The sequence below is a fragment of the Pristis pectinata genome, chromosome 28, assembly GCF_009764475.1.
Source record: "Pristis pectinata isolate sPriPec2 chromosome 28, sPriPec2.1.pri, whole genome shotgun sequence".
Lineage (NCBI taxonomy): Eukaryota > Metazoa > Chordata > Chondrichthyes > Rhinopristiformes > Pristidae > Pristis > Pristis pectinata.
In genome coordinates, this window is record NC_067432.1 from 10764862 (window position 1) to 10792395 (window position 27534).

The 27534-nt window shown below is 41.2% G+C and overlaps 1 protein-coding gene, 1 non-coding gene and 1 pseudogene across 4 annotated transcripts in view; 2 read left to right on the forward strand and 1 right to left on the reverse strand.

The window, feature by feature from the left end:
* The window catches only part of fanci (FA complementation group I), a 63160-nt gene extending 55310 nt beyond the window's left edge, over positions 1-7850 (reverse strand). Inside the window, exons 1-7 of one of the 3 annotated variants that reach the window (XM_052040293.1) lie at positions 7676-7850; positions 6407-6532; positions 5955-6027; positions 2736-2866; positions 988-1141; positions 765-822; positions 59-100 (exon numbers count right to left, since the gene is read on the reverse strand). In XM_052040293.1, the coding sequence (XP_051896253.1) occupies positions 59-100; positions 765-822; positions 988-1141; positions 2736-2866; positions 5955-6027; positions 6407-6490 (542 nt within the window). In that variant the 5' untranslated portion in view covers positions 6491-6532; positions 7676-7850. Of the gene's footprint in view, positions 1-58; positions 101-764; positions 823-987; positions 1142-2735; positions 2867-5954; positions 6028-6406; positions 6533-6669; positions 6846-7675 lie in introns of those variants that run through there. The other 2 variants (XM_052040294.1, XM_052040292.1) reach the window with 2 other exon arrangements.
* Positions 7851-8508: 658 nt separating this feature from the next.
* trnar-acg (transfer RNA arginine (anticodon ACG)) lies at positions 8509-8581 on the forward strand. Its single transcript has one exon. It is a non-coding gene; the product is annotated as a tRNA-Arg (tRNA).
* Positions 8582-26498: 17917 nt separating this feature from the next.
* LOC127583878 (UDP-glucuronosyltransferase 2B1-like) lies at positions 26499-27328 on the forward strand (annotated as a pseudogene).
* The last annotated feature ends 206 nt before the right edge of the window (positions 27329-27534 follow it).

Sequence of the window (27534 nt, forward strand, 5' to 3'; positions counted from 1 at the left end):
AATGAGTTTTTACCCCAAAAAATTAGTGATTAAACTGACCAAACCATACAAATTTTACCTAAACATGGATGTGAGGTGAATCACACACTTTGGATCCCATCTGAAAAATATTCAAAATGATTTTTAAAATATCAAGAATGTTGTCACACCATTCATTTATCCAAAAAGAATTCCAAGAATAATTTAAACACAGAAACATATAATTTATAGCTCTTATATACCCAATAAAATATAGGTTTGAGTTGGGAGTAGGATGGTGGATACTTGGGAGTGACATGTTCCATTTCCAGGCTGAACAGAGTCATTTCACTCTGGCTCGCAAAACACAAGGCCGATAGTGGAACCAGCCACAGGTCTGTGTCAGGGAGCTCCTGATACACAGTCAGTCTACAGTAACTTGTTGTTTTACAGCTTGTATGTGCACTTTCTGGAGAAAACAGAGTCAGATCTCCACAGGCATTTTGCGAGCCATAACCCACCATTCAAAATACAGAAAGACTAATCCTGGAACAATTTACCCTGGAGTAAGTGGCATTGTCAGAACAGTACTACACATGATGCTGGGATTTACAGGAGAGAAGGAGAAAGTGAAAAACATTGCAGTTTAAGATTTCACAAAATAGTCTTAAATTACCAAGAACCTTTCTAGTTCAAGAGATTATATTCTTTTGTGGCTCACTGCTTCTTGGTTAAGTATCTAATTCCCAAAATAATCCCAGCTAACAATATGGTATTTTGGTATAGTCAGACATGTTGCTACTTGCCTACTTGAGCATAACGTGTTTATCAATTGTTTTTTGTATTCTTCGCCACACAACTGACCTGGCAAAACAAACAGAATAAAACCACGTAACGTTATGCACAACAAGCAGTTAAAATCCCTTAAAGGTAGATCACTCACATGACAAAAACTTTTTAAACAGGATTAGGGAACAAAACATAATACTGTATATTCCTCACTTCATGCAGTTAACAAATTTTGCCTACCTCCACCATAACTTAAGCTTTCTTGAGAAGCCAGAACAGTAAGTATCGTAGGGAACAAATCCAGCGATTTGCCATTAATAATACTGCCTCCTTTGATGGCATCAACATACAGGCTTGCTAGTTCAGCTAGAGTGGCTCCAGGCAACTGATGAGCCTAAAATCAAGACTTCAGATTATGAGAACAATGTTCACCTATCCCAAATGGATGCTATAACTTGCAATTCCACCACCACACTCCACCATCCTTTTAATTCCTTGTTTAAACATAATACACTTCAGTCACAAGCACTGGGGAGCTGGTGTACATTATTTCTTGTAGTACTGGACCAGTTGGGAATCCCAGTTGGGAATTAAATTCATCTCAATTTAAAAGAAAAATTTAGTATCACTAATGGTGACCAGTCAGGCTGGTATAAAATTCCATCTGGTTAACTAAGGTTTTTCAATGGAAGGCAATCTACCATCTAAGCAAAACAAGACCTGCAAGGTGTTCTCTAAAATGTCCAAGGGATAATAAATGTGGGCCTTGCGTTGATAACCACATTCCATGAATGAACACAAAGAAAACCAGCAGCTCTCATGATACAGAGATATCTCAAGAATTTTAGATTTGTAGTTTTCTTTCTAAGAACAACACCACTGTTTCAATGGAGGCACTCATTGTGCATAATGGATGCCAAATAAATCATCTTCCTCACAAGTAATTATATTGAAAGCATAGGCACACATGCATTCACACACATACATAATCTTGCTACTTCATAGATATTTGCTTTCCAATTGACCGCATGACCAAGGTAATAAGCTCTTGGCCAACTACCATTATCCACCCTTCTAAAGCTTTACCTCACCAAAATCTTTGCTCATGTTGCCTTCTCTCACTCAAATCCCAGTCCACTATAATAATTGTTTTTGCTGATCTACCCTGACTCCCAATCCACAGTGGCTCTAATTTAAAAAACAGTTGTGCTCTTTTTCTAAATCTATTCAGGTCCCATTTCTTGGCTCATGGCTTCAATGTTTCTGTTGTTGATTTATTCAAGACAAAGCAACTTAGTTTTAAGATTTTGTTTTAGAAAGAGATACCAAAACGACATCATATCTCACAGCCTTCTGATGGATCTCAATCCCACCAACATTCTCACTGCATCCCCTTCTATCACTGGAAGTACGTCTTCTTATCTCATGGACCAGTTTGTTCTGCCAGGTTCAACAGATTTCCAAATGAATTAACCCACAACTCCATCATGCATCGCTTTCCAAGGTACCATTTAACTTCTGTTTTTAGTTTGCATTCTCCCACCTTTTTAAATCTCTCACCAGTGACGAAAGTCACTTTGTCAGTTTCTTTCAAAGTCTTACAATAAAATCTGGACCATATTCTATCTCCTATCATAAAGAAAACAAGTCCACTTTATTAAACTTTTTTTGGAGCACAAAGTACTCAATGTCAAAGACGAATGAACTTTTCAGTGAAACGTGATGGTGTGAATTTTTACATTCTAATCAAAGTCAGTAACACATCAAATACCTGTAGAAGAAGAATTTCCACCCAGGTTACGTAACTACATTAGGGCACAAAATGCTACCACCTTGCATAATATGTGGGTCATTTTTCACACTTAAAGGTCTTAATTAGATTGCATATTTACGGGCTATGGGAGCAGGGTCTGGTTAATAAATACTCTGAATACATTTCAAGTATTGAAAGTTATTGACAGTGAACTATAAAACTTTTCATAACTTACTTCAAGCATCAGTAAACCAATCACGTCTGTTGATATATCCGATTGAAGGTCTCCTGATTCAACCAGCTGTATGCAGTGTTTATAAACAAAAAGCCTCCGACAAACTCCTTCATTTTTAGAACATGGGGAACCTATAATGAAAAAACAAAGGTAGTAAATCACTGTTATGACAGAAATAATTAATTAAGAGAAAAAGATCAGGTGGTCAGACATGAATAAGATCAGAATTCAAATTTACTTTTCTTTGTTACATGGAATCATAGAATAGTTACAGCACTGGAGGCCATTCAGCCCATCATGTGTGTGCCAGTTCTCTACAAGAACAAGTATTTGGTTCCATCCACTGGCCCTTTCGTTGTAGCCTTGCAAATTTCTCTCCACCATGTATTTATCCAGTTCCTTCAAAGGCCACAAAGGAACATGTCTCCAACACATCTGCTGGCAGATTCCACGTATTCTATGTTCAATTTAATTCTTATCCCCTTTATTTTATACCTGTAACCTCTAGAATTTAATTCCCCACCACCAAAAAGAACACCACCCCATTATCCACCCTCTCCAGAGCCCTCATCACTTTACATATTTCGATTACAGCTCTTCTCAGCCTTTCCTCCTCCAAAGAAAGCAGTCCCAGCCCCTCTAATCCCTCCTTGTAATTGTGGCCCTTCGTTTCAGTAACCATGCTTGTCAATCTTTTCTGGACCCTCTCTAATGCCTTCACATTCTTCCTACAACGACATATGAAATAACAGCAGGAGTAGGCCATTTGGCCTTTGACCCTGCTCCACTATTTGTCAAGATCATGCTGGTCATCTACATCAAAGCCACATTTCTGCATCAACCCTATGTCTCTCGATTCCTTAATATCCAGAAATCTATTGATCTCTGCATTCAGTGAACTCAAAGACTGACCCTCCACAGCCCAACGGTGGAGAAAATTCCAAAGATGCACCATCCTCTGCAATGAATCAAGTTCTCCCCATCTTACTCCAAAATGGTCTATCCCACATTCTGATTGTGAACCCCTAGTTCTAGACTTCTCAAGACAGAGGAAACTATCCTTCCTGTTGACCCTTGCAAGAATTCTGTAAGTTTCAATGCAATCTCCTCTCATTCTTCCAAACTCAGGAGTGCACAGAGCTGGTCCACTCAATCTCTCCTCATACGCACAACCTATTATCCCTGAACCAGTCTAGCGAATCTTGACTGCACTCCCTCAAAGGCCTGTGCATTTTATTTTCCCCCTGGAGACCAATACTTCATGTACAATCTCATCAAGGCTCTAAAGATATCTTTACTTCTGCATTCAAATCCTGTTGCAATAAAGACCAATGTATCATTTACCTTCCCAATCACTTGCTCCATTTGCACGTTGACTTTCAGTAATACGTACAATGACACCCAGGTCCCTTTGAATATTAACATTAGCCAATATCTTACCATTTATAAAAAATATGATGCTTTTCTGTTGTGTGTACCAAAGTGGATAACTTCACACGTTCCTGCACGATATTGCACCTGCTATGTTGCTGCTCCCTCACAAAGTCTGTGAATATCCCCTTGATGTTTCTTACATCCTCCTACTACTCACAATTTCACCTAGCTTTATACTATCAGCAAACTTAGTCAGGTTGTTGTTGTAGGTAGTGAACAGCTAGGCTCCAGGCACTGATCCATGGTATGCCACGAGACGCAGTCTGTCAATCCACGTACTTCCACTTTTTGCTTTCTGTCCAATATCAAATTGTCAATCTATTTTAGTATATTACCCCTCGTTCCATGTGCTCTAAACTCATTGAACAACCTGTTATGTGGGACCTTATTAAAAGCCTTCTTGAAACCTAAATATACCACCTCCACTGGTTTTCCCTCACTTATGCTACAAGTCACATCCTCAAAAGAACTCCAGTAGATTTGGTGAACATTATTGTCCTTTCATAAAACCAAACCAGCTCTGCTGAATCCTATTATTAATTTCAAGGCGTTCTATGGTTATATTCTTCATTATAGCATCCAGTATTTTTCCTACTACTGACGCTGGGATAACATGTCAATAGTTCCCCATTTTTTCTCTCCCTCCTTTCTTAAACAGTGTGGTCACATTTGCTACCCTCCAATCTTCAGAAATAATTCCAGAATCAAGAGAATTTTGGATGATGATAACCTGAACATTTACATCTCTACACCAAGCCTTTCAAAACTCTGAGATATTGGTTATCGAGTCTTTGGGATTTATCAGCTTTTAGTTTCACCAACATCTCCAGTACTTGTTTTAACCAATACTCATATCCTTCAGTTCCTTATTCTCACTAGACTCATGGTTCTCTAGTACGTCTGACAGGTCTTTTTGTGTATTCCTTGAAGACAGACAAAAAATAGCCATTTAACCTTTTGACAATTCCTCATTCCCTGTAATAAATTCTCACCTGTCTCTCTTACAGAGATCTACATTGGTGTTCCCTAGGCTTTTCTTTGTTAGATTCCTACAGAAGGACACTTTTATGTTTGTTGCCAGTTCTTCCGTTAGTTGTTAAGTGCAATTTAGAAGTGCAAATGCTCGTAATCTTATATCGTACTTACTCCAGCCACTAGGCCAGCCAATTTAAGGCTTATTGCCATAAATACTGTATATTGTTTATTTATTTACCAACCAGTGTAAATACTGGGCTAAATTCATAAAAATAATTTCTATTTGTGTTAAACAGCTTTGACGCTACGGTAATCTTACACTTTCCATGTTAATTGCCCTCTTTCATTCCATCCTCTGCTGAGTTAGCATGGAGGACCCAACCTTGACCATTTCATTAGAGAATAGAGTTCTTCTACATCATGGATGATTCTTCAGACAGAGAGTCTTGGTAGCACCTTCTCCTCCCAAAATATAGCTAACCAGTGATTCACTGGGTGCTCATCTGGCCTTTGACAGGTCTTATTTTTATCCTGCTGAGTCCCCCATACACTCTCTTCACCCACACTGGTCCACATAGAGGCAACGGTTATTTCAACAACAATGGGACCATCTCTAGGGGTTTACACACACCAGACAGACATAGAGAGGCCTAGCTTAACTGGACATCATCTTCAACACAATATTAATGCATTTATATTGCTGAAAACATTCATAGGCATTTTATTTTCCAAATGCAATGAACAAATTTATGCCAATCATGGGAGGTGGCAGGGTCAGATAGATCTGTTACATGCTTAAAAAGAACCAACCTTTAAAAATAGCTCTGACAAGCATTCCAATTTCTTTCCCTTTCAAAGCATGACCTGTTATCAGAGCGCCAATCTGAAACAAATGCAGTAATGAAATTCAAAATATAATTTTAGATTGAACAGCTACAGGTCAAGGACTACATTACAGATGCTCAATCTTATATGTCACATCATTCATAATTCATTCTAGTTACAATCTCCTTTTAAAAAATTAAGCACTTTTCAAATCACATACCGTAAGTATGTGCTGGAATGAAGCTATTTGAAAGAAAATATTTGGTCTATAAAAATTGGTTTTGGAGAAAATAAAGCACAATGTTTACATCTTTGAAATGTCTATTTGAATGCAACATACATGTTATTTGAAGTAAAAGAAAACATTAATTTCAACAAATATATATTTTAATCCCACTGCTGATTTCAGAAAATGTGGAAATACAGCAGCTGCTTACCTCCTGCTCTTTCATGTGCTGCAGACATTGTTGCAATCCTTCTGCATCCTCAGCTGAGGCCAAATACAGAATCTTCTGATCCATCCCAGCTCATATAAAAGCAACACTGAAATTATTGAGAGTTACCTTAACAAGAAAAAAGTAGTGAACAGGTCATTTCACAGAATGCCTTAAATATTGTTCAAATATCTCAGCAGGCTTCACTTCCAATAACCAACTGCAGCAAAATAAAATCCTTATGAATGACAAGATAAAATACTTGCTTGTCTGGTTGAAGTCCAAATGTAGAATTTAGAGCATATAATTCTAGAGCATATAATTCAGGAGAAGTTCATCAGTACAGACCCCAGGGAATGCCACATTGTCAGTGATGCCATGTTATAAACGCAACAGATAACTTTGTTTTCTGTTCTGTTCTCCTTCTCTCTCTTCCTTTTAGCTGAAGGAAGGCACATCGCAACAGAGCGTCACCATCAGATAACATGCAAACAAGTCTTTATTAGTCCAGGCCCAAATCCTAGACCACCGTTTACCCTGATAGCATAGGGGGAAAAGAAACCTGAAGCAAGCAATACAGGGTCATTGGGCTGCTATTGGAAATTTGATTGGGACTTAGGAAAGAAACAAATTACAAAGTTCAGTATAAAACCAAACAGCAACAACCATCACAACATGTTGTATGTTAGTAAGAGGGAGCACATCACAGGAATCCAAAGTAAGTACGTCACTCCATATGGTTTAAAATTACAATCTAATCTGTAATTATTTCTAAATTACACTTTCACAAACAAATTAATTTGAATAAAATCCAAACACTATTAAGGAACATCAATTGCAAGTATCTGAACTCTGATTACAGCTTCAATTGAAAGCATTTCAAATGGATGTTCCAAATGTAATTCAACACTTTAGCACTGATAGTTTAGTAGAAAAGGAAATCACTGTACAATCACTACTAACCAGGACAGAAATTCAATACAGTCAGCCCAGCACAGAAGAGTTTGCCCTGGCATATAGTTCACCCTGTCAGACCAGCGGAGAGGGTAATAATCATTGTGGGCCACCTTGTCATTCCTGGGGAAAGGGCTATCACTCCAGGGCAGTGAAAGAAGTTGATGGAGAGGGTATAACTGTGCAACAGTTGAGATGAGTGGGTTACCTTGGCACAGTGAGGGACACCATTCACCATATACCACAATACGTGTGGTGTGCAGGGAAGACTGCATGCTTGTGTCACTATCATCATTAAAAAGGAGCATAATACTGTACCAACTATACTTAGATGTAAATATCGCCCTCTGATCAGCAAGGAGCCCACATTTAGCCCTCTGACCGACACTGCTCTCTCAGCTTGCTTGATGCCGAGTTGCTGAGCACCAACAGCCGAGCTGAGAGTCACTGAACCAGATACTCAAACCCTGCCACACAGCAAATTAACGCGCCCTGAACCTTACCTCCGCCATCACACCTCCCGCGCAAATACAGCCAGCCCATTGGCCAACGCTCAAGACACTCATTCCTTTCATTGGTGCAAGGAATATCCAATCAGCATAAGGGAACGACAGAGGCACGCTGTGATTTCATTGGTCCAACCCCGAAACCAAGGCGGGCGAAGCAGCCCGCAGTTATCAAACGGCAATTGGCCCTTTTCATTTGTCCGTCATAGTCAATGGACAGAGAAACTGTCAATCAACTGTTCTGGCCACTGATTGGTTTGTTTTCTAAGAGCTGAACGTGTAATATACGAATGCTGCAATTAATGAATGGAGCTCACGCAATAAAATAGCAACTAAACCCCAACAAAGCAGTGTCGGGAGATAAATGGCACTCAGCAATGAATTAAATGGATTCTCAAAGTGTAAATGACAGGAGAAAAAAATAACGTTTCAAATCCGTTCCGTGGAGCCTTTACTTACAGGGCAGACTTAAGTTCAATCAATCTAAAGCCTGGGCCACAATGACTAATAAATGAATCTGATTCTCGTGTCTTCGGTTGTTTTGTTGTGCTGGCTGCAGGGAATACGGAAAAGAAATATCATAAATATAAGTAGAACATCGTTTGAAAGAGATTCCTACCACTAAAAGTAACAGTAAATTTCATCGGGCCAGTGGCGCAATGGATAACGCGTCTGACTACGGATCAGAAGATTCTAGGTTCGACTCCTGGCTGGCTCGAAAATTTTTATACGATCAGTCTTTTTGCAATAAACGTACTTTCCCATTTTCTGTTGCTGTTATATTTATGTGATGTTTGCAGTTGATTTGTTACAATGTCTGATTTTGGCATATTATTTAATGTCCAGGGGCTGAGATGTAATAATATAATGCAAATTATTTACTAGAAAGCGCCCTTCAGAAATACTTCTTCATTTTTGTCTGAGAATAGTGATAACACATTTATGTTAATGTTTTATAGATAATTGTCGTGGAAACACTAATTTAATCTAAAACACCCCCTAAATCCTCATCATGTTTGTTAGAGAACATAACTACACTGTGTGATGAATTGACCTATATGATCGGTATGCAAGACAAGTTTTTCACTGTACCTCGGTACAAGTGACAATAATAAACCAATACCAATACCAAGTGTTGTGTAGCAATATGTGTAGTTTGCATCTTCTCCCCCTCCTCCCTGAGTGGAAAGAGAATTAGATGAGAACTCTTGAATTTAAATGGCTATTTCTAAGATGGTTCTGGTAAATACCTGGGAGAACAGGTAAGCAGCAGAATGTTTCCTTACCTTGAATGGCAAAACCTGAACAGGGACGTATTACATAAGTTAAGCGTACCTTTGAGAACTGTGACATGCCGTTTGATGTATTATTGAAACAGACACTGCACTTGGTTGAGAATCTACTGCTTTCAATAAAGGATGTTCTGTTAATAGCTTTACCTCTGTTATTTGCCTTTGCAACCAGGAGCAGGGGAAAGATTGGTGAACACGTATCAATGCTGGAGACACTGGCAATAAATTGCAATTTCACGACCTTTTCAGATTAGGCATTGCAGAATTACTTTCTGTACAGACTAACCAATGAAAGGATTCTGGCAAAACCATTAATATGCTAGATTCTGCATTCAAGAAATCATGTAAAATAGCCATCATTATTGAAAATGCATTTAAAAATTGGAGAAAATTTCACAGTGGATGATTCAAACATGCAAGCAAGGAACAAGCCTGCAAGTATGGTAAAGGCAATATGATCTTCTTTGCATCCAAAATCACGTGAGCACTCCAAGTCAGTTTGATGGGAAATCCATTTGTCATATATGTGCCAAAGGCAGGATGACTGGAAGTCATATGTGTGGAACAAAAAAAGCAGGATGTTTTGCCATACATATACAGAGAGCTCATTCAAGTTGTCCCACTGTTATAATTATCACAGGCAAAGGAACATTGCACGAAAAAGATAACTTCCAGTAAAGATAGTAGTTTCCATTTGCCTTGCATGCAATGGTATGAAACAGTCCCACTGGGCTACCATACACAAAAATCATATAATGAGAAAGTGGAGTGCTCAACAATATCTATTGCACTACCAGGGAGTGTGATGACGAAAATATATTTGTTATTTTATTGATGAGGTAACAATTGATAGCTAACACATCGATACTGCCACTTTCCAATGACTAAGAGCAAAATGGCACTGGAATATGTAGGATGGACCCTCTGTGTTGGGGGTGGTGGTGGTGAGTAAACTGTTGACTTGCCAGTGGAGATTCAACAATCAAAACGGTTTCCCATCATAGCATACACCAAGAATTATGGGCAGAGATTGAACTGAGTCACTTGGATTGAGAGTGTTTTTGAAAGGATCATTGCACTGGTCAAAAGGGAAATCCAGGAACTACTTGCCCTTTGGGGTGCACTGACCACACTTAAACACATCACTGGTCAAGTGAGCCTGAGAGATATCGAAATGTCTCCAACTAGTGTGCACTGCGAGGCCACTTAAAAGAATATATCACTAACAAAACTGTAACAAAATTCAGTATAAGTACATGGTTCACTGAAAGTGGAGTCACAGGTAGAAAGGGTGGTGAAGAAGGCTTCTGGCATGCTGGCCTTTATAAGTCAGGGCATTGAGTATAAAAGTTGGGAGGTCATGGTGTGATTGTACAGGACACTGGTGAAGCCTCACTTGGAGTATTGTGTTCCGTTTTAGTCACCCTGCTATATTAAACTGGAAGAAGTGCAGAAAAGATTTACAAGGATTTTGTCAGGACTTGAGGGACTGAGTTATAGGGAGAGGTTGGATAGGCTAAGACTTTATTCCTTAGAGCACAGGAGACTGAGACGTGATCTTATGAAGATGTATAAAATCATGAGGGGCACGGATAGGGTGAATGCACTCAATCTCTTTCCCAAAGTTGGGGATTCAAGAACTAGAGGGCATAGGTTTAAGGTGAGAGAAGAAAGATTTAATAGGAACTTGAGGGGGAACATTTTTTTTTACACAAAGGATAGTATCCATGTGGAATGAGCTGCCAGAGGAAGCGGTTGAGGCAGGTATGGTAACAATATTTAAAAGGTACTTGGACAGGTACATGGATGGGAAAGGTTTAGAAGGTTATGGGCCAAATGCTGGCAAATGGGACTAGCTTGGATGGGGCATCTTGGTAGGCATGACCAGTTGGGCCGAAGGGCCTGTTTCCGTGCTGTATAACTCTATGATAATGAAAACTGCTGGTTCGATCTACCATGCATCTATATGGGATAGTGGGAGAAGCAATGATCTGGGATGAGTGTGCAGCAAATGCAGGCAGCTCTTGTTATGAGGATAGGTGTGGTAATGAAGGAGTGGTGCATCAACATCATTATTAATTAAGTTAGATCACTGTCCATCTGATGAATGTGAAGCTTGGGCTGTGAAGAGAGTCAAGCTGTCAAACATCAGACCATCCTGAATCGAGGTACGTCAGTAGTTTGGTCAAAGCATGCAAATATTGCATGCTAATGAAACTGAGAAAAAAGTTGTGCAATGCAGTCAAGGGCTGTGGTGTGGTGAAACCACGTGAAAATGAATAGGATCACCATATCCTCTGAAGTGGGCAATATCAACAAAGAATATAACTTCTGAACAAAAAAAGAATATTGAGAGAATTCTTTGAGAGTTGTGGAATTGCAGTGCTGATAATGGGTGTCTGTAGCATTTGTCCATCTTGTTTGCAGATTGTGAAGTAATGCAGGTATTGCATCATGATGGCAATCAGATACTAGGACGGAAAGTTTCAATTATGGAAGCATCAAGTAAGGCCACCATGAGCTTCAGAAATAGACCTGCGGAACAAAGTACTGAGCTGGCCAATGAACTAGGAGATTGAGGGGTAATGTTATAGAGGTGTATAAAATGTGCAGGGCTTTAGATAGGGTGAATGCATATTGTCTTTTTCTCAGGGAAGGGGAACTAAAAATTAGAGGGCATAAATTTAAGGTGAGAGGTGAAAGATTTAAAAGAGACATGAGGGGCAACTTCTTAAGGCAGAGAGTGGTGCGTATATGGAATGAGCAGCCAAAGAAAGTTGTTGAGGCAGGTACAATAACATTTAAAAGACGTTTGTATAGGTAGATAGGTAGGAAAGATTTAGAGGGATATGGGCTAAATGCAGGCAAATGGGACGAGCACACTGGGCAACACAGTCGGCATGGATGGGTTGGACTGAAGGGCCTGTTTCCATGCTGTATGACTCTATGACTCTTATAACTGTCATGTACATGGAATAAAGAACAATATATGGTAAAGGAGCACATTCTTAGTGTCTGCATTTCTCTAAATCATTTTGGCTAAGGAAAACTTCAAGCCCAAGTTGTCAGTATTGTGACTGGATTTTAGGGTGGTATTAGAACTGAATTAACTAACATGAACCCTTCTGAGGATTAAATGTGTTAGGACTTCATGCAGATTGGGGGAACAAACAAAATGTTAAAAAAAACAAATATTTGTTCCCCTTGTAGGTGTCAGCACAAATGAAATTTGCCAGTGTTATTTTGACTGATTTTAGTTTTCCAACTTTGTCTCATGTTGCAATTCTTGCTGCTGTAAATAACAGCAAAGTTCATGTGAAATGAGGAGGAACAAATTGTTCCTAAAAGTAGAGTTGACTTTGTGCTGATGTTTAACAGAAAGTCAAACTTCTGTGCTTTCAGTGGAGCAAAGGCTATCTAGGGATGGGACACAGAGTGTGCTATCGAGAGAACTTCCATCTCAGAAATGGGAAGCTCTCACTGAGTTTTTTTAAATGACTTTATTCACAAATCAGTATGACAATTAATAATTAACCTTTATCCACACATAAACAGTAGCAGTAAAACCAAGTTCAGTGGTTGTCAATTTGAGAGGGTGAATAACCTCACCAAAGAGAAAAGAATGTTAGCTTCATTAGTTGTTATTGCTTTATCTTATGCAAAATATTTTCCCATTCGCATGACACTGCAAACTTGTGGAAGTATGTTTTTCAAGGGTGAATTCAATTATGAATAGTCTTAAATGTAATTTGATGAATGCACAGTGGGAGGGTTGGTATGATGCCTCATCAAGGAGCTCCATGGGAAGGTATGGGATAGTTTTAACTCCAGCAGGTCATTCTTACCATTATACTTTGTGGGTTGGCTCCTCAGGCATATAGCCAAGGGTCTGATCTGGTTTAGTCTGTTAAGAGAGAGTGAAATGTTAACCTGGGGTGGGGCTCATTTCTCTTGGTGTTTGCAACTATATTAAGCGCAATAGCACTGCTTCCACTTGCATTAAGATCATATACTCCATCTACAAGTTTGCTGATGATACCACAACAGTGGCCATATCTTAAATAATGATGAGTCGGAATACAGGAAGGAGATAGAGAACTTAGTAACATGGTGTCATAGCGACAACCTTTCCCTCAGTCAGCAAAGCAAAAGAGCTGGTCATTGACTTCAGGATGGGGGCTGTGCACATGCTCCTATCTACATCAATGGTGCTGAGGTTGAGAGGATTGAGAGCTTCAAGTTCCTAGGAATGAACATCACCGACAGCCTGTCCTGGTCCAACCATGTAGACACCATGGCCAAGAAAGCTCACCAGTGCCACTAATTCCTCGGGAGGCTAAAGAAATTTGGCATGTCCCCTTTGACCCTCACCAATTTTTATCGATGCACCATATGAAGCATCCTATCTGGATGCATCACAGCTTGGTACGGCAACTGCTCTGCCTGTGACTGCAAGAAACTGCAGAGAGTTGTGGAGACAGCTCAGCACATCACGGAAACCAGCCTCCTCTCCATGAACTCTGTCTATACTTCTTGTTGCCTCGGTAAAGCAGCCACCATAATCAAAGACCCATCCCACCCTGGACAATCTCTCTTCTCCCCTCTCCCATTGGTCAGAAGATACAAAATCCTGAAAGCACATACCACCAGGCTCAAGGACAGCTTCTATCCCACTGTTATAAGACTGTTGAATGGTTCCCTAGTATGATAAAATGAACTCTTGACCTCACAATCTACCTCGTTATGACTTTACACCTATTGTCTACCTGCATTGCACTTTCTCTGTATCTGTTACACTTTAATCTGCATTCTGTTATTGTTTTACCTTGTACTACCTCGATGCACCGTGCAATAAATTGATCTGTATGAACAGGATGCAAGACAAGCTTTTCACTGTAGCTCAGTACATGTGCCAATAATAAACCAATTTCAATTCCAGTTCCAGTATGGGTGGTAGCAGAGGTTGTACTGCTAATCAAGATGGAATTATATCCTCCTCTTGCTCAGAGTGGGCCATCAATAACCTTGAGATCACAGGACTTCTTTCCCCTGCTAGCATCGGCTTAGTTCTAGAGGGATGCTTATGACAATCAACACTACAGGGGCTAAACTTGAGGTAGCACCAGAAGTATAAAGCAGGATGACTTTCAGGCATAGCACTGATAGAAATCATATAGTATAGTTTAAGCAAAATAATGTTTACATGGCAGAAGATTGTGATATCTCTTTTCATTGTGTAGCTGGAGGTCACGAGGACTAACAGTTTTCATATGAAATGTCCAAGTCTAGTTTTTTGAGCCATATCTGGTGTGAAATTCTATAAATCTTTCTGCTTCTGGCCACCTTTAAGATGTTTGACCATTCCTTTGAAAGTCTTCCCTAGCGTCTCTATGCGATAGCTTGAAGAATTGTCAATGCTCTTATGAAACACCTTGAGATGTTTTGCTGTGTTACAGCAAGCTACAATTGGATGAAAAGCTATAAAATGCTTGTCAGTAACTTTTCTGTTGCAGAGTCCTGATTTTAAAAGGTCATTTTTTTCACCAAATTTCACAAAGCATTCTGGAATTTTTGTTAGCTTAGTTATGTTGAGTTGTATGAAGCTAGTTATTGACCGAGCTCGCTGAGCCCAGGTTGCACCTACATTAGATGATGCTGATCCAACATGATTGAATAATGATTTGAGCTCATCTTGACCAATCTACCTGTCACAGATACATTTGTTAATGACAGTATTCATAGGACCATCTATCAGGTGCCCCGTAGAGACATTTTCACACTGAGGATATCCCATCTAAATAATATAATTTCAAAATGGAGTGATCCTCACGATTGCATGGCCAGATTCTGCTCTAACTCCATCTACAAGTTTGCAGATGATACCACTGTAGTGGGCCATATCACAAATAACGATGAGTCGGAGTACAGGAAGGAGGTAGAGAGCCCAGTGACATGATGTTATGATGACAACCTTTCCCTCAATATCAACAAAAGAAAAGAGCTGGTCATTGACTTCAGGAAGGGGGGCGGTGCACATGCTCATGTCTACATCAATGGTGCTGAGGTCAAGAGGATTGAGAGTTTCAAGTTCCTGGGAATGAACATCACCAATAGCCTGTTCTGGTCCAATTACACAGATACCATGGGCATGAAAGCTCACCAGCACCTCTACTTCCTCAGGAGGCTAAAGAAATTTGGCATGTCCCCTTTGACCCTCACCAATTTTTATCGATGCACCATAGAAAGCATCCTATCTGGATGCATCACGGCTTGGTATGGCAACTGCTCTGCCCGTGACCGCAAGAAACTGCAGAGAGTTGTGGACACAGCTCAGCACATCACAGAAACCAGCCTCCCCTCCATGGACTCTGTCTATACTTCTCGCTGCCTCGGTAAAGCAGCCAGCATAATCAAAGACCCCACCCACCCTGGACATTCTCTCTTCTCATGTCTTCCATGAGGCAAAAGATACAAAATCCTGAAAGCACGTACCACCAGGCTGAAGGACAGCTTCTATCCCTCTGTTATAAGACTATTGAATGGTTCCCTAGTAACATAAGATGGACTCTTGACCTCACAATCTACTTTGTAATGGCCTTGCACCTTATTGTCTACCTGCACTGCACATTCTCTGTAACTGTAACACCTTATTCTGCATTCTGTTATTGTTTTACCTTGTATAACCTCAAAGTGTAATGAATTGATCCGTGTGAACAATATGCAAGACAAGTTTTTCACTGTACCTCGGTATATGGGACAATAATAAATCAATTTGCCAATTTACCAATTTATTCTGTGGACCATTAGCAGATTTGTTATTGTTTAGTTTGTTTCTCTTCTCTCCCTTGCTGTCACCCTAAGACCTGTTTAGTTCTGAATTTTCCCAGTTCTGATGAAAGATCAAAAGTAAACCCTTGCAGTTGCTGGAAATCTGAACCAGAAACGGAGAATGCTGGAAATAACTCGGTAGGTCAAAGAACATTTGTACAAATAGAGAAAAGAGTAAATATTAATATAATATAAATTAATATTAATATAAAGAGTAAAGAGTAAAACAGTAAATATGAGGTTGTGGCCATTATAGAGACTTGGTTGAGAGAGGGACAAGACTGGATGCTTAAATGTTCCAGGGTTTCAATGTTTTAGAAAAGGTAGAGAGAGGTAAGAGAGGTGTTGGGGGGTGGGGGGGGGGGGGGCAGGCGAGTTCCACTATTATTTAGGGACAATATCACAGCTCCACTCCGAGGCGGCATAACAGAGAGCTCATCCATTGAGTCTGTGTGGGTAGAATTCAAAAATAAGAAAGGTGCAATCACTCTGATGGGATTATACTGCAGACCCTTGAATAACCACCGGGACATTGAGGAGCAGATATGCTGGCAGATCAGGGAAAGGTGTAAAAACTACAGTGTTGTTTTCAGGGGTGACTTCAACTTCCCCAATATCGACTGGGACTTCCTTAGAGCAAGAGGATTTGTTGGGGCAGAATTTGTTAGGTACATCCAGGAGGGTTTCTTAATATGTAGATAGTCCAATGAGAGGAGAAGCCATACTGGACCTGGCGTTGGGAAATGAGCCTGGTCAGGTGACTAACGTTTCAATGGGAGAACACTTAGGGAACAGTGAGCACAACTCCTTAAATTTTAAAATGGCTATAGATAAGGATAAATATGAACTTTGCAGGAGAGTATTAAATTAGAGCAGGACAAATTACAAAAATGTTAGGCAGGAACGAGGCACAGTTCATTGGGAACAACAATTTTTGGGCAAGTTCATATCTGACATGTGGAGGGTGTTTAACAACCAACTGTACAGAGTACAGGACAAGTATGTTCCAGTAGGAAGGAAGGCCAAAGATGGGAAGGTAAGGGAACCTTGGATGTTGAGAGAGATGGTGAATTTGGTCAAGAAGAGAAGGGAATCGCATGTAAGGTTTAGGAAGCTAAAATCAAGTGGAGCCCTTGAGGATTGTATGGAAGCTAGAAAAGAACTCAAGAGGGGAATTAGGAGAGCAAGGAGGGGACATGAAAAGTCCTTAGCAAGTAGGACTAAAGAAAATCCCGAAGGATTCTATACATACATCAAGAGCAAGAGGATAACTAGGGAAAGGGTAGGACCACTCAAGGATAAAGGATGGAACATGTGCTTGGAGGCGGAGTATGTGGGAAGAGGTCCTATATGCGTACTTTGCATCAGTATTTACCAAGTAGAAGGATGTTGAGGATAGGGAGATCAGTGTGGAGTGTGCTAATATGCCAGGGCATTTGGAGATAAAGAAAGAGTAGTGTTGGGTCTCTTAAAGAATATTAAGGTGGATAAGTCCCCAGGGCATGATGAGATATACCCCAGGTTAGTGAGAGAGGCAACAAATGATTTTTCTGGGGCCTTGACCAAGATCTTCATGTCCTCTCTAGCCACAGGCAAGGTCCCAGAGGACTGCCAAGTAGCTAATGTTGTTCTGTTATTCAAGAAAGGAAATAAGGATAATCCTGGAAACTATGGACTGGTGAGTCTCATGTCAGTGATAGGGAAGCTATTGGAGAGGGTTCTGTGGGATAGGATTTATAAGCATTTGGAAAACCATGGCCTAATTAGGAACAGTCAGCATGGCTTTGTGTGGAGCAAGTTGTGTCTTACTAACTTGGTTGAGTTTTTTGAGGAGGTGACAAAGGTGATTGATGAAGGTAGAGGTGTGGATTTTGTCGAAATGGATTTTAGTAAGGTGTTTGACAAGGTCCCTCATCGTAGGCTCATCCAGAAGATTAAGATGTATGGGATCCACAGTAACTTGGTTGGTTGGATTCAGAATTGGCTTGCCCATAGAAGACAGAGGGTAGGGGTTGATGGGAGCTATTCTGGCTGGAGGTCCGTAACTAGTGGTGTTCCACAGGGATCCGTACTGGGACCTCTGCTGTTTGTGATTATATAAATGACCTGGATGAAAATATAGATGGGGGGGGTTAGTAAGCTCACAGATGATACAAAGATTGGTGGTGTTGTGGATACAGCAGGATATAGATCAGTTGCAGATATGGGCAGGGAAATGGCAGATGGAGTTTAATTTGGCCAAATGTAAGGTTTTGCACTTTGGGAGATCAAATGAAGAGGGACAGTACACTGTTAATGGCAAGACCCTTAACAGTGCTGATGTAGAGGGATCTTGGGGTCCAAGTCCATAACTCCCTGAAAGTGGCTGCACAGGTTGATAGGGTGGTAAAGAAGACGCATGGCATGCTTGCCTTTATTAGTCGAGGCATTGAGTTCAAGAGTCGGGAAGTTATGTTGCAGCTTTATAAAACTCTAGTTAGGCTGCATCTGGAGAATTGAACTCAATTCTGGCTGCCCCATTATAGGAAGGATGAGGAGGCTTTGGAGAGGGTGCAGAAAAGGTTTACCAGGATACTGCCTGGACTGGAGGACATGTGTTATGAGGAGAGGTTAGACAAACTTGGGTTGTTTTCTCTGGAGTGGCAGAGACTGAGGGGTGACCTGATGGAAACTGATAAGATTATGAGAGGCATAGATAGAGTGGACAGCCAGTATCTTTATCCCAGGGTCGGAATGTGTAATACAAGAGGGCATGCATTTAAGGTGAAGGGGGTAAGTTCAAAGAAGATAGAGTGGTAGGTGCTGGAACGTGCTGCCAGGGGTGATAGTGGAGGCAAATACAATAGAGGCATTTAATAGCCTTTTAGATAGGCACATGAATGTGCAGAGAATGGAGAGATATGGACATTATGTAGGCAGAAGGGATTAGTTTAGTCAGGTATTTAATTAATTCAGCACAACATTGTGGGCTGAAGGGCCTGTTCCTGTGCTGAACACTTCTATGTTCTATGTTCTATTTCAGATCAATGACTTTTCATCAAAATTATATTCAGAACAAAAGTGGGTAACATGTATACACCCACTGAAAAATTCTTATGGATGGTTATTGAAAGCATTTTCTATTGTTTGGTTAGGATTTCCAGCATCTGTGGTGATTTGCTTTTTACCTTTGATCAGAGCTAGGAAATCAACTTGGGTATTTCCAGAATTTTCCATCGTTGTATGGGATTTCCAACGTTTGCAGTATTTCCATTTGAGGTAAGAGATTGTCCACACAGTGATCTATTTACACAAAAATGAGAGCAAATCAGACCATTCAAAGAATTAGCTGAACCTGTGAGTGGGAGGTGGGTGTGGAAGGAACTCATTTCAGAAAACAATGATGTTAAGAATAAATAAAACCCACGAGCTGGACTGGATATTAATGCACTGACAATAAAAAAACTCTCCCTTCCTCCTTAAGCTATCGAGAACAGTGTTCGAAGGTAAGTTAACCGACTCTGATTTAAGAATTTTAGAAAGTACAGGATTTAGATGAAAGGAAATGACAAAATAACAAACGGCCTGATCACCAAACCAAAAAACCTTGAGCACATCTTACAAATGGGGGGGCGGAGGGGCATCTGAATTTTATCAGAAACAATCAAAGGGCAGTCTAACTTTTAAAAGGGTGCCACTGCAGGCCCGTATTGGTTTTCTGAAGTGCACTGCAGACTGTAACTCCGCTGCTTGTAAAACATGTAAACATGTAAAAATGAATTATTTTATGCAAACTTGCCAAGATAGTGCCTGCGATCGAATGCTGCTCGATTGGCTGCTTTTGTCATCCAGATTGTTTCCCATTTTCTTAATGAAAGAAGCTTGGGGGAACATTGGAAGGCAGATTTAGGTGTTTACCTTGCAACACAAGAACTTTGGAAGACAAAAGGACAATGGGGGCAGTCATCATGTAAATTTTCGGGAGAGAAACATTGTCTCACTTCTCTATTTTTGTAAACCTGTCAGTCTAACTCCAAACAGAGAAGTAAAGCTTTTGTAGCATTGTAAACACGCCACTTATCACACAACAAATACAATGATGAAACTGGAAAAGTTAGTAGCAGGCACAGTAAGTAGCAAAAGCATGGACGGAGACACAAGAAACTGTAGATGCTGGAATCTGGAGAAAGTAAAACAGTCTGCAGGAGGAACTCAGTGGGCGGAGCAGCACCTGTGGGGGGAATTTCGACATGTCCCCAGGGTTTTGACCCGAAACATCGACAGTTCCTATCTCCACCCCCCCCCACACCACACCACCACAGATAGGAAGGCACACTGCTCTTTATAAAGTCATAGAGTGATACAGCATGGAAACAGGCCCTTCAGTCCAACCCACCCATGCCGATTGTGTTGCCCAGCGAGCTGGTCCCATCTTACTGCATTTGGCACATAGCCCTCTAAGCCTCTCTGATCCATGTACTTATCTAGATGGCTTTTAAATGCTGCTAATTTGCCCGCCTCACCCATTACTTCTGGCAGCTCATTCCAAATATGCACCACCCTTTGTGTGAAGAAGCTTTCCCTATGTCCTTTTTAAATCTCTTGCCTCTGATTTTAAATGAATGGCCTCTTGTTTTAGCACCCCCTCCCTGGAAAAAACGACTATGTGCTTTCACCCTGTCAAAGCCTCTCATGATCTTATAAACCACAATCAGGTCACCCCTCAATCTCCGATTTCCAGGGAATAAAGTGCTAGTCAACGCAACCGCTCCTGTAACTCAAGACCCCCAAGTCCAGGCAACATCCTGGTAAATCTTTTCTGCACTCTTTCTAGTTTAATAACATCTTTCCTATAACTGGATGACCAAAACTGTACACAATATTCCAAGTGCAGTCTTGCCAATCGGTTGAGGAATTAAGGGCTATGTGGAACCGGCACAGAAGAGGAGTTGACATCTGAGGCAGATCAGCCATGATCATGTTGAATGGTAAGGCAAGTCTGAGGGATGTGGTGGCCTGCTTCTGCTCCTAATTTCTTGTGATCTTCCAAATTCAGGCCACACTGGTTTTACACATCCATTCCACAAACATAACAGTGCGTCCGGCACCCAGGTACCAGCACTGTCTCCTGGTCAAATCATGTCTCCATGTTAAAAATTCTCATCCTTGTTTTCTGGTTGCTCCCTATCTCCGTCATTCCTTTGAGCTTTACGTGCTTATCCTCTACTGGCTTCATGCTCATTCCTGAATTTAGTTGCTCCATTGGTGGCATTGCTTTCAGTTACTAAAGTCCTAAACTCTGGAATTCCTTCCCAAAACGCTACACCTCTCCAGCTCAGATGTAGAAGGGAGATGGAGAATTTTTTTTCACACAATGGGTGGTGAGAGTCTGGAATTCACTGCCAGAAAGACTGGTGTAGGCAGAAACACTCATCACATTCGTATGGTGTAGTGAGCTAGAAGGCGGGATTAAGTAAATTAGCTACTTTTATGCCCAGCACAGAAACTATGTGGTCTCTTCATTGAAAATTTTCTATGAAATGATTCTTGTAAGATACTCCTTAAAACCTATTTTAATACTTAAGATTTTGGTCATCGACTGTGTTCGATAAAGCTTTTGTAAAGTAAACTTTAAGCATTTGCTATGTTAAAAGGTCCTAAGTAAATAAACTTCCTATTGGGTCAAATCCCCGAATGCCGCACTGGTATTTTCTGACCACTGCCTCCCACTGGCCGATGGTCACCTACAGGAAGACCAGAAGGCTGGGTAAGGGTTATGGAAGCTGCAATTGAAACTGATGACTCTGGAAAACAATGAAGACCTCAAAAGGGATTATAGAGGTTGGACAACCATGATATTTTTCTTTGATTTCCCCAGTTCACAGCTGAGTAGCAGTCAAGGTGAACATAACGAGGTTCTTCTTCCTCAGAGGTGTTTAGAAAGCAAAAGACACTGCATGAAAAATGCACTTACTTCAGGAATGCATGCACTATCTGTGCCTTCTGCAGTCAAAGGGGGTAGTTGTTGTGGAGGAGCTTCAAGAGATAAAGAGCCAGCAAGTCACACTGTTTGTCTCAGAACATTTTGATCCAGAGCCTCCTCCATGGGCCAGCCTGCAACACAATGTTGTTATTGATTGGACAGATTGAATCAACCATTAACTCCTGGACATACCTGCCAGGGTTTTTCCATTAGTATTGGTTTATTATTGTTACATGTACTGAGCCACAGTGAAAAGCTTTTGTTTTTATGCTATCCAGACAGATCATGCCATACATAAGTACATTGAGGTAGTACAAAGAAAAAACAGAATCCATAGTAGTGTTATAGTTACAGAGAAAGTGCAGTGCAGTTAGATAAATAAAGTGCAAGGACCACAACAAGGTAGAATGGGTGATCAAGAATTCATCATTTAGCATATGAGAGGTCCATTCAAGAGCCTGATAACAGCAGGATAGCAACTGTCCTTGAGCCTGGTGTTACGTGCTCTCAAGCTTTTGTATCTTCTGCCTAATGGGAGAGGGGAGAAGAGAGATGACTGGGGTGGGACGGGTCCTCGATTATCTTGGCTGCTTTTCCATTCCTTCACGACAAGTAAAACCCTTGGATATGCTGGCTTGTACTCGGCTCTGTGGGACTAGATCAGTCCAGATCTGCTGGAAGCATAGAACATCAGGTGTCTAGCTTGCAGCATGTCAGAATCCACAAGGAAGGGCATTGCTGCCCTTGTCTATAACTGAAAAGGGCAGATTGAAGAGATAAGAAGTTGGTGAACTCATTGCATAATGTGGATTTCAATACTCTGTGCAGGGTCATTGTTAGAATCAGAATCAGGTTTATTCCCACCGATATATGTTCTGAAATTTGTTGTTTTGTGGCAGCAGTACCATGCAAAACATAAAGAAGTAAAAATTACTATGAGTTACAAAAATAAATAGTGCAAAAGAGGAATAACAAGGTAGTGTTCATGGGGTCATGGACCATTCAGTAATCTGACGGCAGAGGGGAAGAAGCTGCTCCTAAAATGTTGAGTGTGTGTCTTCAGGCTCCTGTACCTCCTCCCCAATGGTGGTAACGTGAAGAGGGCATGTCCTGGGTGGTGAGGGTCCTTAATGATGGATGCCACCTTCTTGAGGGACCACCTCTTGAAGATATCCTCGATGGCAGGGAGGGTTGTGCCCATGATGGAGCTTGCTGAGTCTACAACCCTCTGCAGCCTCTTTCGATCCTGTGCGTTGGAGCCTCCATACCAGGCGGTGATGCAACCAGTCAGAATGCTCTCTACTACACATCTGTAGAAATTGAGTTGAGTCTGATCTGGGGCTGGTGATTCACCAAGGTTGGTCCTGCACTGTACTTCACCACTTTGCACTTCTCAGAGATATGAATGCCTGCCTGCAGGGCAGGAGGGGCAGATGCTTGCCTAATGAGCTTGAACCAAGAGAGAGCTTTTGACTGAAAATAGCATGTGTACATAATGGACATGCTCTTCGAAACAGGGTTTGGGGAGGGAATACCTAATCAGATTTGACTGATCTACACAGACATTAGTGTAGACGGACAAAAATGTCAGTATGGATATGGTGAACCATTTCTGTGTGTACAACTCTATGACTCCAAGGCTCTGAGGCTGACAGCTGGAATGTTGCTCATGTTCACAAACATTCATAGAATCAAAAATGGAAAACAACATTGCAGGTTCGTAGAATCAAACTTGAAACTAAACGTCATAAAATGATTGAACCAAAACATAAATGTAAGTCCCAAACTTCCTGATGGGCAGTTACATCAAGAACGATCAGCATTCTCCAAAAATATCTGTGAAATTATATTTAAAAGGGGTTACATGAGGGGTGTGAGCTGACCACTTATCCCCTCTCAAAGTTAATTTGGGCACTGGTGAGGGGAAAGGGTATTCATGTATTCCACTGTTTCTCTGAATGTTGCAGACCTAGAACAATATATCACCACCCACCACCTGCCTTTAGCACCACTTTTGAGCAATAATCTCAAACTCCATATAAGGGATACTGAAATTGGTAATCTTGCTGGTTGAGAAGAGTAGGGTCATATATAAACCTCCCTTTCCATGGTTCATTGTAATGAAATCTGCTACGGTCTTGTCATAATCTGGTCACCAATAGAATTTAAATGATTTCACATACAAAAGCTTTTGAAACTGCACACCTGATATGCTTTATGTTGAAGCCCCAGTCTGCAGTAATCAAGGAGTGAAGCTGTAGCAAAAGTATCACATTACCAAATTATGTACTGTATGTATGTAAAAGAACAATTCATGCCGTGTAGGTGTAATGTGAATTGTAGAAGTAAGCGAAATGATTTGTACTGTGAATGTACTGTATTATTTATTTGCAAACTTTACAAATAAACCGTATTTTGGAAAAAAATGCATTGGCAGTCAGCAAGGTCTTGACCTGAGTCCAAACCTGCTGCCAAGCGGCAGGACATTTCAAAATGATCTGGGGCTAAGTTCTTTTATACAGAGAGTAGTTGATATCTGGAAAGCGCTGCCAGAGGAGTTGATGTTGTTATCACCAAAACCAGTTTTCAATTTGCCAGCAGAACTTGGAGATCACTCACTCTCAATATTAAACAGTCCAAATGGGAAAATAGATTATTGGCCACTTGTGTTCTTAGTGCAATTGGTATTGGTATTGGTTTATTATTGTCACTTGTACCGAGGTACAGCGAAAAATTTGTGTTGCATACCGGTTGTACAGGTCAATTCATTACACAGTGCAGTTACATTGGGTTAGTACAGAGTGCATTGATGTAGTACAGGTAAAAACAATAACAGTAGAGTAAAGTGTCACAGCTACTGAGAGAGTGCAGTGCAATAAGATGCATGGTCACAACAAGGCAGATCGTGAGGTCATAGTCTATCTCATCGCATAAGGGAACCGTTCAATAGTCTTATCACAGTGGGGTAGAAGCTGTCCTTAAGTCTGGTGGTAAGTGCCCTCAGGCTCCTGTATCTTCTACCTGAAGGAAGAGGAGAGGAGAGAATGACCTGGGTGGGTGGGGTCCTTGATTATGCTGGCTACTTCACCAAGACAGCGAGAGGTAAGGACAGAGTCCAAGGAGGGGAGGCTGGTGTCATGATGCGCTGGGCTGTGTCCACAACTCTCTGCAGCTTCTTGCGGTCCTGGGCAGAGCAGTTGTCATACCAAGCCATGATGCATCCAGATAGGATGCCTTCTATGGTGCATCGATAAAAGTTGGTGAGTGTCAAAGGGGACAAACCAATTTTCTTTGGCCTCCTGATGAAGTAGATGCAGGCGCTGGTGAACTTTCTTGGCCATAGCATCTACGTGATTTGACCAGGACAGGCTGTTGGTGATGTTCACTCCCAGGAATTTGAAGTTCTCAACCCTCTTGACCTCAGTACCGTTGATGTAGACAGGTGCATGTACACAGCCCCCTTTCCTGAAGTCAATGACCAGCTCTTTTGTTTTGTTGACATTGAGGGAAAGGTTGTTGTCATGACACCATTCCACTAAGCTCTCTATCTCCTTCCTGTACTCCGACTCATCGCTGTTTGAGATACGGCCTACAACGGTGGTATCATCTGCAAACTTGTAGATGGAGTTAGAGCAGAATCTGGCCACACAGTCATGAGCGTATAGGGAGTAGAGTAGAGGGCTGAGGACGCAGCCTTGTGGGGCACCAGTGTTGAGAATAATCGTGCGGAGGTATTGCTGCCGATCCTCACAGATTGCGGTCTGTTTGTTAGAAAGTCAAGGATCCAGTTACAGAGGGAGGTGCTGAGTCCTAGGTCTCGAAGTTTGGTGACAAGTTTGCTTGGTATTATTGTATTGAAGGCAGAGCTGTAGTCAATAAACAATAGTCTAATGTAGGTGTCTTTACTGTCCAGGTGCTCCTGAGTGTAGGGCCAGGGAGATGGCATCTGCTGTAGACCTGTTTCAGTGATAGGTGAATTGCAGTGGGTCGAGGTTGTCTGGGAGGCTGGAGTTGATGTGTGCCATGACCAGCCTCTCAAAGCACTTCATGATGGTGGATGTCAGAGCCATTGGTCGGTAGTCATTGAGGCATGTTACCTTGCTTTTCTTTGGTACCAGGATGATAGTGGTCTTCTTAAAACAGGTGGGAACCTGAGATTGAAGCAGGGAGAGGTTAACTATGTCTACAAGTACTTCTGCCAGTGGATCAGCACAAGATCTGAGCACACGGCCTTCTGCAATTAATATATTGGCTGTACCTGTTGATGGAAATCATTGGGTCAATATGAGAATTCTGGTGAAAGATCTGAAACTTGATGGACATAACATCACTGTGCTTCATCCATCAACATCTTAGTATAGCCTGATCTTTATCAATCCATTGTGGTCCAAATGAAAAAATGTGTTGGAAAAAAAGAAACAGAAAAAACAATACAAAATTATCTACAAGAGATACTGACAGCTTTAAGGTATGGATTGACACCTTGGGCATTTCTTCAGCTGCAATATCAGGTGTGGTCTGCACTGTACTATTACTGTCAATGTGCTGGACAAATGGCTGTTGCAGTATTAAAAAACAAAGTTGTTTTAGACCAACTTGAAGGTGCTAACTTTGACTTGGTACTTACAGGTCCTGCTTTTGGCACTGGCGCAACGATATCTTATTACTTAAAACTTCCGCTGGTGTATAATGTAAGATGGTTCACCAGTAGCGAAGCACGTTTCTTCTCTGTCCCATCACCACCTTCCTACATCTCAATCCCTCGTTCACAATTGACAGACAAAATGACCTTTCTTCAAAGGACACAAGATATCATTCTAAATCTTATTCAGAAAGCTTTTTCTAAATGTTTCATTCAGCTCATTTACAATGAACTTTGCCGTCAGTATCTGGGACCAGATATGGACATTGGGATAGTCCTCCTGAGGGCTGATGTGTGGCTGATGAGAGTCGATTTTGTATTTGAATTCCCAAGACCCATCATGCCAAATATCGTGTACATTGGAGGCTTCCAGTGTAAACCAGCCCGACCACTAGCAGCAGAGTTTGAAGAGTTTGTCCAAAGCTCAGGGAAGCACGGACTTATTGTGATGTCATTGGGGTCCATTGCCAATGCAGATCACAACGGATATAGCTGCAGTTTTTGCTCAAGTACCCCAGAAAGCTATTTGGAGACATGATGGCTTGATCCCCCCCAATATAGGAAACAATACTGGCAAAATAGATCCCTCAGAGCGACCTGCTAGGACACTCCAACACATGAGTCCTTGTTTCTCATGGTGGCACCAATGGCATTTACAAAGCCATCTACCACAGGGTGCCAGTGATTGGCATGCCTCTGCTTTTTGACCAGTTTGACAATTTACTTGGATTTGAATCCTGAGGAGCAGCAAAAGTGATTAATGTTGCGACCATGCATTCAACAGATCTATTTCAGGCACTTAACAAGGTGATAAACAGTACATTTTATCAGGATAACATGAAGAAACTCTCTGGTCTTCACTGGGACCAACCAGAGTCACAATGGAGAGAGCCGTTTTCTGGGATGAGGGCATTTGCGCTCAGAATGCTACCGACTCCCCTGGTACA